We start from the raw sequence: 13,698 nt of genomic DNA on the forward strand, positions 1-13,698 counted from the left end.
GAAGTTGTTGATATTCCTTCAGTAACCTTTCAAAGCGGTGTCTTCTCCCACCATTGCGAGATGGATCCAATGCATCATGCAAGAGGCTGGTATTGAAGTATCAACATTTGGGGCACACCCGGTGAGAGGTGCCATGGCTTCCAAAGCATTCAATGCGGGTGCTTGTTTGGAAGATTGTTTTAATGCCGCTGATTAGTCTTTGGACTTTATGTTTAGTGGCTTTACTTTAAACCAGTTTTGGATATGGCTACTTTGTGGGTGGATAAGCTTTGAACCAGTATAATCGTCGCTTCAGGTCCTGATATAGAATGTAAAATTTCTTTGTATTTGTAATGTAAGTTTCAATTCTATTAAGGACACAGAGGCGAGGATTATTCCCACCCATGATTTCTGGGGATACTGCCCACCCTTTTGTGACTGTGCTCAGTTTCACATGGTTTCAGTTCATACACAAGCTTCAACGTAAGGTATAAGTATCAAGGGTTCTGATCTGTTCTAACTAATTTGGGAAGCTTTGTCTTTTATTGCCAGAGTTCATGTTAAGAATGTAATTAATATATGTCATGTTTCATGTTGTTACCTGGTTTTTTTCATATAATAGGATGGCTAGCTCAATAAGTGTTTGTTTTATCAGATTCGGACATCATAAAGGAGAATAAGAAACTTACACAGACTACCGCAAACTAGTGCAGATCGCAGAAACAAAAGAGGGGGAGTTAGGAGGAGTGGAGCATTATAATGGCTTACAGAGACTGTGATTATTTCAAAATATGTAGTTATTTCCCGTGGTTTGATAGGAAAAGTAGTTTTGTGATTTTGTTTTCATGTTGAAGTTTGCTGGAGTTCAATAAAGGATGGAAAGTTACAGCATAATCCTCACCTCCATGTCCTTAATAGAACTGAAATCTTTTGTTACCAATGCTAGGACATTTTACATTCTATTTAGTTATGCACAGGCCCACGATTCTATAGTTGCTTTATCCCTAGACTAATAATGCATGTTCCTACAAGCTGTTTAGCACTATTTTGGACTTTTTTTTAACCAATGTTGTCTTAACCTTTCTATTGTTGATGATTTTAATTGATCCAGACAATAAACAACTCACTTTCTTAAAAAGAATGAAATGCAATGTCCAATTAGGCTGATTCATGAAGTCCCTTGAACAGTTTATCAACTAAAAGCTAGTGAATTCTCTGGCTGCAAGTCAGCAGAAAAAACGTGGAATTACTATGAGAATCAGGTGTATTTTTACAGATGTCAATGATCCATTTCTTAGGGGGTTGCTGAGGGCAAAATCTGCATCCCGAAATTACACTTACCTATGGTATTAGTAATTTTAGGGTGGGAATACCAGATTTAACCCGATGAGCACATTTGCTCCAATTCGTTTTTATTTTAGTATTACTGCAACAATTATAGAATCACTATCTTAGTTCACTGTTCTTTTGCACACTTCAGTATTTTATTTTACAAACTGCAGAGGTCTTTGCTGAGTAGGTTACAATGCTTCCATTTGTCACTCTTCTCAAAGCACCTTACATTTAATTTTAAGTGTTCTATGTACCCTATTGGAGTATTTAACTAAAAGGACTAAATCATCTGCATATCCAATTCATCAAAGTGGAGATCAGCCAGACTGGGAAGGGTGAGTGCAGTCTACTATCATGCAGCTCATCATTTAAGTGACAAAAATTACAAAGTAATGGTGCCAATACACTAGCTGGCCTCCTTATTTGGTAACTGCATCCGACTCACAGAGTTAAAGTATAGTTCACTAATGATTACATTAAGAGCTCTCGGACAATCCCTTTGGAGTAGCTCCTTCCACAAGATGGACTTGTCATCATAGTTGAATAGTCCACAAACCCACAGTATAAAGCCACAGCCCATTGGGGCAGGGGGAAAGAGGTATGGGAATGATAGGGGCTTAGTACTGCTAGGACTCTACGACAGAAAAAAAAGAAATCTCTTCCACCATTTCAGTTGACAAACATTACAATTATCACAATGTTATATATTTAGTTGGACACTTTCGCTTGAAATAATTTCTCCAATATATTTCGCTACACCTCACAATGTTTAGAAGCATTTTATTTAATCTAATATGGATATAAGGAATCTCAAGTAGAGATTAAACTCAGCAATGATCATAAATCATCTTGTTAGTAAGACAATCTATTGGATGAGTTTCTAACATGGTAAATGCCATCGACCATACATCTACTCTCCCTTTAGCGTTATATACTCTCTGTGATAAACTGGGGTTTTGGCTGAAAGGTGGTGGCCCCTATTTAAGAAACCGGGTCAATCCCTGTCAGGGTGAGCCACAGAAAGTTCTAAATTAACCTTTACTCAATCTTCTGGTAGCTTACCCCAGAGGTAGTCAGGCTTAACCTGCAGGCTTTGTGTTAAGTATTTATGCAGCACACCAACCGTAATAAAATGAAAACACAACAGAAGAAAAATCCTACACAAAAAAATTAATAAATCACATGACACTAAAACAACAACAATCCAATCAGTAGTACCAAATATATGTAATTTTAAAGATTTCAGGTAAGTAAAGCGTCTAAAAGGCAAAATGGATGCTGGAAGGTGACCCCAGACACATCCATTCTGCTGGACATGGTGTCCGTTCTGTGGCAGTGCTCATGGGGCAGATAAAGGGGACAGCACCATCCAGACCAGACATTTCATGGGTGACACACATGGCACCGAATATGCTAATGGTTACGGCAATGTGTCTATATTAACTGTCTTGTTATTATATTTTTAAGTTAGTGGGGTGTTTACATAACATTTCTTTTATAATATATATTGTGTATAGTGCATATAATTTTCATAAACCTAAAATACTTTCTATAGCATGGTATTAAATATGGTCTTGTGCTTCATATTTTTTTTATTTTTTTTTACTGTGAGACATATCTTTAAAACTGTTTCTTTTAACGGGTTTACATCCACAATTTGCCTGCAAAAATTCTCAACCTGTTATAACCCTTAAAATCCTGCATGAAAAACTGGCCTTCCATCACTTTTGTTTGTAAAGTCGCCCTCTGCTTCTTTCTATCTTCTGTCTCCCTCTTCTGTGTACAAGTCACTCTAAAATGCTCATGCCTAACTGCCTTAAAGCTCTTTGGAAGCCATAACAATATCTACTAGTTCCAGTAAAAAGATTGTGTCTCACCTACCCCCCTCGAACGATCACATATCTATGTCGACAATTACTACCGAATGCATGGAATGAGCATGCAAAACTAAACATAACCCCAATAACCGGCTGACTGACCACTAATTTGGCTCCCCGAGTGCTACTTGCAGCAAAGCACTTTGATGCACCGTCAGGGTTAGTAAGCGCTATACAAATACAATTTATTATAAAATCACAAAACGCCACTTGGGATAATCTGATCATGTGAGCTGCAGTGAAAGTCACAAGATCAAGCTGACCCCAAGGGAACACAGGCCAGATACAGGGACCAGGTTAGTCCACTTGAAAGAGTAACCTTCAAAGTCCGGCATGAAGAACTACATTCACGGTGGAAGGGACTGCGGGGAGCAGGTAAAGCGCTGCGGATGGCTGTCGATGTAGCAGGAAGAGCAGGCCAGGCATTGCGGAATAGTCATTGCTGCAATGCGAAGGTCCTGTTGGCTGTCATGGACGGATGTTGCTGGAGCTTCATATTGGCAGTTGCCGCAAGCTGCAGTGCAAAGTGCAGATCCCATGCTGCCGGGCGTCACTGGCAGTCACTGTAGTGCGAAGTGTCGAGTTTGCCAGAACTCTGCGATGGCAGACAGCAAGATCTTAGTGTGAACAGACCCATTTGCCAAGAGTTCAAAACTTCTGGATTTTTTATTTTCTTTGGAGAAGCCCTCAACTGATGCAACACCAACTGTCCATGACATGAGGGGCACCTCTTGGGGGGGTCAGGAACTCCCTCCAGCAAAGGCCAGCAGGTCTTAGACAGGTCCAACTGCAGGTGAACTAGGCAGTTGCAGGGAGCCCCTGTAGCTAAAAACTGAAGTTCAGTCTGCTGACTCTTGGAGTCACTTCAGCATTGGATGAAGGGTGCTGGCCCAGTCTCCCTTGTGAGCAAGCAGGACAGCAGGCCGCAGAACACCAGAGTGGCAGTCCTGGCAACACAGCTCCCCCATGAGTCTTTGCCCGGCGCCCCCACTGCAGGGATGGATAGGGATTCGCTTCCCCTTCCACCACCACCCCCACGTGGCGTCTGATGACGTCAGCGCGTGATCACGCACTGACCTCATCAGAGCCCTGCCCTTCTCCTGTGATCGCGTGCAGGGGCCGAGAAAGACATCAAAGGAAAGGAAAGGCCTTTCCTTTCCTTTGATGCCTTTCTCAGCATTTCTGCTGGCCGATTGTGATGCGCTCAGGCAGCAGAAATGCCCAGTAGACACTAGGGATTTTTTTTTATTTTAACAGGTAATTGTCATGAGGGGAGCGGCCCCGTGGGCAAAGGCCGCTCCCCAGGGGGCCAAATTATAATTATATAATAATGATAAATTATAATATAATTAGGCCAATCTGCCCCCCACCCCAACTGAAGGGGGTAACAATCTTTCAGCTGTCCCTCGCACATTAAAACATCTTATCCCACGGCAAGCAAGAGGACATTTGATTATTTTGGGTTTTAGTTTTACATTTGGGCCATGAGAGCTTGTCTAACTCTCAAAATCGTCCCACTTGGAATGGTGAGGGCTGCACTTTTTGGACTTTGGGACACTGCCATGTAGAAAAAGCCACAAGACCTAGACACACCTGAAAACTAAACATCTGGGTGATTCCAGGGTGGTGTTCTTCACATGCACCCTGCACCATTTTCTTACCCACAATGCCCTGCAAACCTCCAACTTTGCTGGAAATCCCACATTTTCCCCACTTTTCTGTGATGGAACCTTCCACAATCTGCAGGAATCCACAAAATTCCTACCATCCCAGCATTGTCTCATTTATACCGATAAAAATTCTGCTGCACTTGTCAGCCTAAAAACTTTTTTTTTCCAAACTGCCATTTTGGATCCGTTTTGGATCCCCCTCAATTTCAACATGTTTTTGGCTCTTCCCTGTCACAGGCACTTGGCCCACCTACACAACTGAGGTATCATTTTTACCGGGAGACTGAGGGGAATGTTGGGTGGTAGGAAATTTGTCCCAGTGCGGTGATACCACAAAACAATGTGGGAAAAAATTGATTTTTTAGCTAAATTTGAGGTTTGCTGAGGATTCTGGGCAAGAAAACATTGGGGGATCCACACAAGTCACATCTCCATGGACTTCCTCAGGTGTCTAGTTTTCAGAAATGTCTGGGTTTGGTAGGCTTCCGTAGATGTCTGCTAAGCCTAGGACAATTTTGATGTGTCCAGATAGTGTTTTGGGGCATTTCCTTTTGCAGGCACTAGGCCTACCCACACAAGTGAGGTACCATTTTTATTGGGAGACTTGAAGGAAAGTTGGTTGGAAGGAAATTTGTGGCCCCTCTCAGATTCCAGAACTTTGTCACCGAAATGTGTTTTTTTTTTTAACCAAATTTTGAGGTTTGCAAAGGATTCTTGGTAACAGAACCTGGTGAGAGCCCCACAAGCCGCCCCATCCTGGATTCCCCTAGGTATCTAGTTTTAAAAAATGCACAGGTTTGGTAGGCTTCCCTAGGTGCCGGCTGAGCCAGAGGCCAAAATACACAGGTAGGCACTTTGCAAAAAAACACATCAGATTTAAATGTAAAAATGTGATGTGTCCAAGTTGCGTTACCTGTCGGGAGACTTGGGGGAACACAGAATAGCAAAACAAGTGTAATTGCCCCTTGTCTTTCTCTAAAAAAAATTCTTCCAAATGTAACACAGTGTGTAAAAAAGATATCTATTTGAGAAATGCCCTGTAATTCACATGCTAGTATGGGCACCCCGGAATTCGGAGATGTGCAAATAACCACTGCTTCTCAACACCTTATCTTGTGCCCATTTTGGAAATACAAAGGTTTTCTTGATACCTATTTTCACTCTATATTTCAGCAAATGAATTGCTGTATACCCGGTGTAGAATGAAAACCCATTGCAAGGTGCAGCTAATTTTTTGGCTTTGGTTACCTAGGGTCCTTGATGAACCTACAAGCCCTATACATCCCCCTCAACCAGAAGAGTCAAGCAGATGAAGCGGTAAATTGCTTTAAAAAAATCTGACATCGCAGGAAAAAGTTAGAGAGTAAAACGTGGAGAAAAATGGCTGTTATTTTCACCTCAATTTCAATTTTGTTTTTTATTTCAGCTGTTATTTTCTGTAGGAAACCCTTGTAGGATCTACACAAATTACCCCTTGCTGAATCCAGACTTTTGTCTACGATTCAGAAACATTTAGCTTTCTGGGATTCAGCATTGGTTTCACACCCATTTCTGTTACTAACTGGAAGGAGGCTGAAAGCACAAAAAATTGTAAAAATGGGGTATGTCACAGTAAAATGCCAAAATTATGTTGAAAAATTGTTTTTTCTGATTCAAGTCTGCCTGTTCCTGAAAGCTGGGAAGATGGTGTTTTTAGCACCGCAAACGCTTTGTTGATGTCTTTTTTAGGGAAAAAAAACACAAGCCTTCTTGTGCAGCTCTTTTGTCCCATTTATTTATTTTTTAAAGAAAAACCCGAACTTTTCGTTGTATTTTGGGTAATTTCTTGGTCTCCTTCAGGGGAACCCACAAAGTCTGGGTACCTCTAGAATCCCTAGTATGTTGGAAAAGAGGATGCACATTTGGCGTGGGCAGCTTATGTGGACAAAAGTTATGAGGGCCTAAGCGCGAACAGCCCACAGCCAAAAAAAGGCTTGGCACCTGAGGGGGATAAGGCCTGGCAGTGAAGGGGTTAAAAATTCAACAAAACAATGTACTATCAGGGACATTTAGGAAACAGGTGAAATGTGGAAGAAGTGATTATAATGGTTCTATTGGTAAAGCTTGTTTTTAACGGAATGAACTGTGAATGCAATTTAACACACATTAGGCAGACTGAACAAACATAATACATTACCTTCAATGAATCTGTCTGCAACCCAAGTCCCTTGGTACAGAGTTCCATTACTGAGTAGGAGCAGAAGGTGTCTCGCACTTTGTACTGACTCACAGCCAGAAGCCACAAGGCAGGACTGGTCTCCAACTCTGAGGGGGGAATTAAAATAGACTGGTGTCCAGAATACACGCTGCAAAAGACATGAGAAACATCAGCACGGACGAGGAAGCCATTCAACTTTAAACACTCACTTATGAAGGAACGAGTATTAAACCTCTTTGAAATATTAAACTACATTAGTAGAAAGAGAACTACATACTACTGTAACATTATAGATTATCCCATAGGATTCTTCATTTATAGAGATATTACAAATCAAAATCATGAAAGAAACCACCACAGGTTTATTATCTAAATTTTTGAAAGGCAGTGCTATGTTACAACGATGGTTCGTCCTTCCTAATGCTCAGAGACCCTCCTCTTTATAAAACAAATGTGTGTGTTTAATATGCTCCCCTCTGTATCTATTATATGCTCATCGTATAAACTAAAGTTTGAACAGTGACAGTGTAATTCCAAGTCAGACATCATGAAAACAGGTAAAAAAAAAAAAAAAAAAGGTTCCAGTTATGGGGACCTTTTACAGCACTCTTGAATTTTATGGTGGAATTAAGGCTTACTGTAGGAAATAACTGAAATGAACTTCAGAATGCATATCATACGTGTGCAGAAGACAACTTGACCTACTGAAGAAATGAATACATTTTAAAGGAGAATTGAACATAGCGATCCTCTGACTTTGGTCATTGCTATTATCACTGAAGGAGACATTACATCATTTGGGAAACAGGGCTCACGGAAAACAAAATCAGTGGTTGTAAATGGAACTCTATTAAAAATGGCTAAACAATATTAATATGTCAGCAAGGATGAGGTTCTTTAACATGGGCAACCAGATGTGCAAGTAATCAGCATTTGATAGTCAGGTTTTTCAACAGACATAAGTTGCAAGTATTTCCAGACATCAATGGTTGTTATGTGAAACTGTTAGGACCCAGTGTGGATGTTTTAGCCTGCCAAAGGCAACAGGATCAGTGTAAACTCAACAGAAATGGAGGATGCGGTTTTCCAAACACCAGTAGAAAAAATCATTAATCTGTTTCGTATTACAAGACAAGCTCTAGGAAATCAAAGGATAAGATGCCCCTATGTTACAGGTTCAAGTAGAATTGGAGGAGGTGAGAAAATCTACTCAATTCCATAAATGGGAGTATGATTTTATTCAAAGTGATTTGATACAACCCTCTTAAGGACCAAGCATGATATATACCACAAAAGGACTGCCTATGCTAAAACGAAGATGATGAAGTTCAGTTTTTATGTAAAAATTAATAGTATGAAAATATAGCAAATGAGCGCCTTTTGAGGAAATATTTTAGACATCAGAATCTTCTCAGGACAGGTTCAAAGAGAGCACATTCTTTGTGTATTTAATAGTCATGCTGAAGATGTGTCACCTTGCTCAGAGTCCCAACTAGAACATCACCTTAACAAAAAAATCATTGAGATTTAATGGTGACTTCAGCAGATTCAATCAGACCCATCTCAGAAAGATAAAAAACATTCTCTTGTAAAAGAGAAAAAGCCATCAGGATACGCTTGACAAGTCTCTTGTTTTGAAGTAGCAGTACATTTAATTTAGAGCGCCAAGCAGTCATCCTAAATGTTTTATATATATAAATATATATATATTTCATATATAGCTTTGAAAACAAATTCCTGAAGTTGCTTTTAAATAGTCAATTCTCTTGTTCTTCCAAACAGTTCATTACTCTTTCCCCATTTTTTCCTATCCAAGCTGTTTCATCATCATCCGCTCATATTTCAGTTTTCAATACTATACGGAAGGCAACAACAAACCGCAAGACAAAGCTAACAGGAACTATAGACTTGGGGCAATCAAGAATAACCAGCAGACTAACAGGATCCCTTACATAGAATAGCTTGTCAATTATGGGAAACAGCCTTTACTACGTGGCCGGAGGGGTTAGGGTACTTTAGCTTTTAATTGGAAAAGAGGGGGGGAAGTTAGGGGCCGAGGCTTTAGATCTCAGGGTGGGGAAGATCTGGGCCAAGGTTTTGGGGTAGTGCCGTTTTTCAGGGAGGAATGTTTTAGGGCTTGGGAGGGGGGGGGGGGGGGGGGTGGAGGGTTTATTTTATTTTAGGTATGGGGAAGGTTTTAGGCCTCATTTGGGGTAGTGTTTTATTTTTATTTGAACAAGGCCCGGGGTTTTTGGGAGGGGGGTATAGGGTACTATTTTTTTTAGGGGCAGAATTTTAGGGCTTAGGCTTTGGTTTGGGGTGGAGATTTTTAGGGATGGGGTAGTTTTGTTTTATTCCTCGGGGCGGGGTACTTTTTTTTTTTTTTTTTTAAGTAAAGGGGGAGGGTTTTATGGCTGAGCCATGTTTTTACCACACATACCTTTACTAGCCCATGTTTGCACAACAAAATTTGTTGTAAAGGCATGCATGGTAAAGACAGTCGTGGTTCCAACAACACTGTTCAGACACACGTGGTTCAATCCTACAACTGTCAAATACCAGTGTGAAAAATGACATTTTTTCTTTCCAAATTCACAGTGATGAAGGGCCTTGGATCAGTAACAAGACTGACATGAATTTTTTTCATTGGCATTGATGTTGAGTAATTTGTAAAAGGAGTTGAAAAGCAAAGCAACATCTACAATGAAAGAACTTCGGAACATAGACTATTAACACTGGTATAAACATTTCATAATTTAGATGGTAAAGACTGAAGAAATAAATCCTTTTTGAAACTATTAAATGAAAGCCTTGTTTCAGGAGTGTCTGACATTGAACCAATTATGTTAAGAGGCAGGATTTAACCACTCCTTGAAATGGCAATGTCTTGATGGTCTTGAAGGAGACAAAGGTCAATAGAAAAATATAAACATGAATATCAATCCTTAATGATCTAAGTGAGCCCTGTTTATCTTGAGAACAACTTGGGTAGTTAAGGTGTATGTTTCCTTAGTAGTATTGACACACGTTTAGTGTCATTGGCAATTATTGACTCTGCCAGGAAAATACCAAATTCATTCTGCTTTAAGCAGAGACCGAAGGTTGGATTTTGGATCAGGATGGAAGAACAGTTTTGTTGATGTTATCTATCTTTTAATCACAACTGTTTAAGAAGTACAAAAGAATGGCTTTGGATCTTCTATAGAGATGCCCCTTGAAGTATAAGCAACATAATCACTATATCAAATTAAGAAACTCATAGGTGCTTCCCCTGGAAATATGAAGAAAAAAAAAAAAACGGGTTACAAGACCATAAGTTGATATCACCCTCAGAAGGTCAGTCCATCATATTAATCATGTTCATTAAGATGTCTTAGTGAGTTCAGTGTTTGCTGTGGTGATCTATTTGTGTAACATGCGGATCACAGATTTGAATATAGACAGAGCTGACCGGACCTTCACTTTTGAGATCAATATGAAGAGGAGAAATAACATCAGCGATATAAAGTGTTGCGAAAGTGCAAACATCCTTGCTACCAACTAGTTGCACAGAACCCATCAACAACTGCCTTCTATGACAACAAAACACCGTTCTCACTGATAAACGGGCTGTCGCTTCTTATAACTGTTATCACATAATTTGCCTAGCAAAGCAGAAGGCGCCAAATTCAAGTAAATAGGTGCATGTTTGATCCCATGCACTGGTATCTAGCAGGGGAGTAAACAAAAGAGAATCTAGTCTCTCTGACTGCATACCCCATCAAATGCATGTATCAAAAAATCTCAAAACCCTTAGTTTTGCCTTCAGTATATTACAATCAGACAAAAGGATATGCAAAATCCTTATGTTTTTCTAATTTTGCTGCTCAATACATTTATTTCTTAGAGCGAGGTGTCTTTTGTGCTTTGAGAACAAAAGCTTTCAACTTTTCCAGCTACTATTGCTTCTTCACTTAGAAATGTAATGCTTAGGGCCTGGATCTGGACCTAGGCCCCACATATGCTGGGGAAAGAAGTCTTTACCACAAATTTAACTAGGTACAGTGGTTGAAACCTCAAGTAGGGTGGGCTGGGAGGTACCATTGACAGAAATGCTTCCAAACGACCAGAAAAAGTGGAAACACATAAAACTCATGGAAAGATTCTAGTGGTTCATGGTTATGATTACAATGAGCTGTAATATATGTTTGAGTTCATCCACACGAAGTGCTACCACATTATCCATGGCATGACCAACCTCTAGGTGTGTTATCGGTTTCTAGAAGTGAAGAGGTACAGCTTCAAAATGGCTGGACTCTCTAGGGTCCCTTTCTGTGGAATAAAGGTGCCCTCACCCACTAAGAGTGCTTTCTCATCGGACTGCTACTACACACTGTCTCACCATCAGCAATGGTGGAGCAATATGTTGTTTTTCTACTTATCACCATATTCTAAAGGTATTCAATGACTGAAGTGCAGTTAAAACTATCTTAAGGATGCTATCTTAATTTTTATTACATTCATTCTGGGTTCCTTATATAGGATTTTAAAAAAATAGATGTTCTTTGGGCATCACCCTACCATCACCCCAAATAAAGTCAACATATTTCGACCAATCCTTTATTCACCATTAAAGGTTAACTGCATTCTTCACGACTGTGAGATCCCTAACTTATGTCACTATCACCATTGCTCAGTCAGCCTAATTAGTGAATAGTAAGTGGTTGCCCGTCATACCATGCAGTGACCTTACTTTTGTCACCTACAATTCTGACATTAGGAGTTTTCTCCAAACGTTTGATCTATAACTTTTAACTCAGGGTGGAAGCGAAAGCATTGCCATGTAGTCACACATTCGTCAAGGGACCATCGCCTCCTGAGATACCGCTTCCAAACCTCTGATGAGACCCACAGATCAGAGAGGGTTGACCTTATATTTAGCAGGTTTCTTGGTACCCTAAATACAAAACCATTCAATAATGTAAGTCTGGGGCAGTATCCACACTAAAGATGTTTCAAAAATGTAAACAAAATAGTCTTTTAGCATGATGTTTATTGGTCTGCACAGATACTTGAGAGAAATATGAAAGTTTAGGGGCAAGAAATTCATGACAAATAGGTCCTGGAAGGCCAAACAAACCTTGCCCATTTTATTGAACACCCTGACACTACACATCCTAATTATCCTCGTTTTCCCAGTAACACCAATACCATGTGCTAGCCAATGGTTTTTTTTGTTAAATAATTTGGTCTCCTGGTACACTTAAGGGTAGCTAGAAGGAAATTATGTGGATCTGGCAACACATCTGTGATAAATTATTATTACCCGAATGGCCCTTCTTGCCTGCCTCATCACATGTCATGGACACTGGCAGTATTCTTCCACTAAAATATGTATTATGTCTCTTATAATGTTAAGACCCTTTTACACAAATCTGTCTGTCTCCAATATAATCCCCTTCTTCCCTCCAGAGTATACTTGATTAGAATCTTCAGTCCCCAAACATACAACCTGTAGTTAAACCAGGCACCATATGATTTTTTCATTCTTCAACTGTCTACAATCTACCTACAAATGAAGAGTTGAGATATGGGCACAATATTCCGGCAGCAAAATATTCAATGGTATCACAAACTTGTTGTTCCTACTCTCTCTGCACACAATAAGAGCTACATGATGACACAAATATCCAGTCCCTCTTTGTTGGTCTAACAAACCTCACCTGCCATCTTGTACTAATGCTCAATGTTTCAGTGTATGTTACTGCTAAAACACTTCTCAAAAAGCTTTTTCACACTTTTGAAACAGTGCAGTGGATCAGACATGTTTTTACATTAAACAACTTCAATATTTTTGTAGTTTTATATGGACTTTTCACTGCATTTACCAAAACATATGTTTTTTTAAACAGGAAATGCTTCCTCTCTGAAAAGGTACTGCAAAGAGTGCATTTTTGGGGTGACAACATTCACAGCCGCTTAGCTGGAACATCAGTTGCTATGGGATTAGTAAAAAATGTAAGCACTGAAAAACTGAAGCATATGTTACTAACTTACTATAAGGACACTTCCATGTTAATGCTGAAAATAAGCTTTGAAATAACCACACATTTGTTTTCAATGTCAAGATAATGAGATACATGGCAAACTATTAATTTTACAGATTATAACTCACCTGCAGAGGCACCAGAGAACAAAACCTAGACCACAATATGGATCCAAGCAGATTGCAACTTCTCTGGATGGGTAGAGCTCACACTGCAGCTTAATAGAACGACAAAAGGCACTAGTGGCTGCATGAGACATCTGAAATAAAATGGGAGAGTACTTAGAATGAATATCATTGATGCCAGTACTGCCCTGTGCACTATTTGTTACTAGTTCAGTATTCCTCACTATACTCAGGTACCTCTCCCATTAGTTTGGGAACCCCCTACTAGGATGTTTACACATATTGCTGGAGAACAACTGATGCAAGTAATGCCACATCTGCTGTAGAAATGTGCTTTTCACATAAAGTTATCAATGTCCTAGAAGAACACACCCAAAACATCAACAGGTACATAAATATTTCATTTCATTAAATCTATAGAGTGCTTTTGCACAGACGTGAACCAGAAAAGTTGCAGCGGTACACTGCACTTTCAAGAGCAAAATATCACTA

At 39.8% G+C, this 13,698-nt stretch overlaps 1 protein-coding gene across 8 annotated transcripts in view; it reads right to left on the reverse strand.

The window, feature by feature from the left end:
- Positions 1-13,698, reverse strand: part of DIP2C (disco interacting protein 2 homolog C) — a 1,002,241-nt gene that overhangs the window by 110,361 nt on the left and 878,182 nt on the right. For all 8 annotated transcript variants that reach the window (XM_069211176.1, XM_069211178.1, XM_069211177.1 and 5 more), the window contains 2 exons: positions 13,210-13,340; positions 7,035-7,203 (listed from right to left, as the gene is read on the reverse strand). In XM_069211176.1, the coding sequence (XP_069067277.1) occupies positions 7,035-7,203; positions 13,210-13,340 (300 nt within the window). The remainder of the gene's footprint in view (positions 1-7,034; positions 7,204-13,209; positions 13,341-13,698) is intronic.

This window comes from Pleurodeles waltl, chromosome 10 (assembly GCF_031143425.1).
Source record: "Pleurodeles waltl isolate 20211129_DDA chromosome 10, aPleWal1.hap1.20221129, whole genome shotgun sequence".
Lineage (NCBI taxonomy): Eukaryota > Metazoa > Chordata > Amphibia > Caudata > Salamandridae > Pleurodeles > Pleurodeles waltl.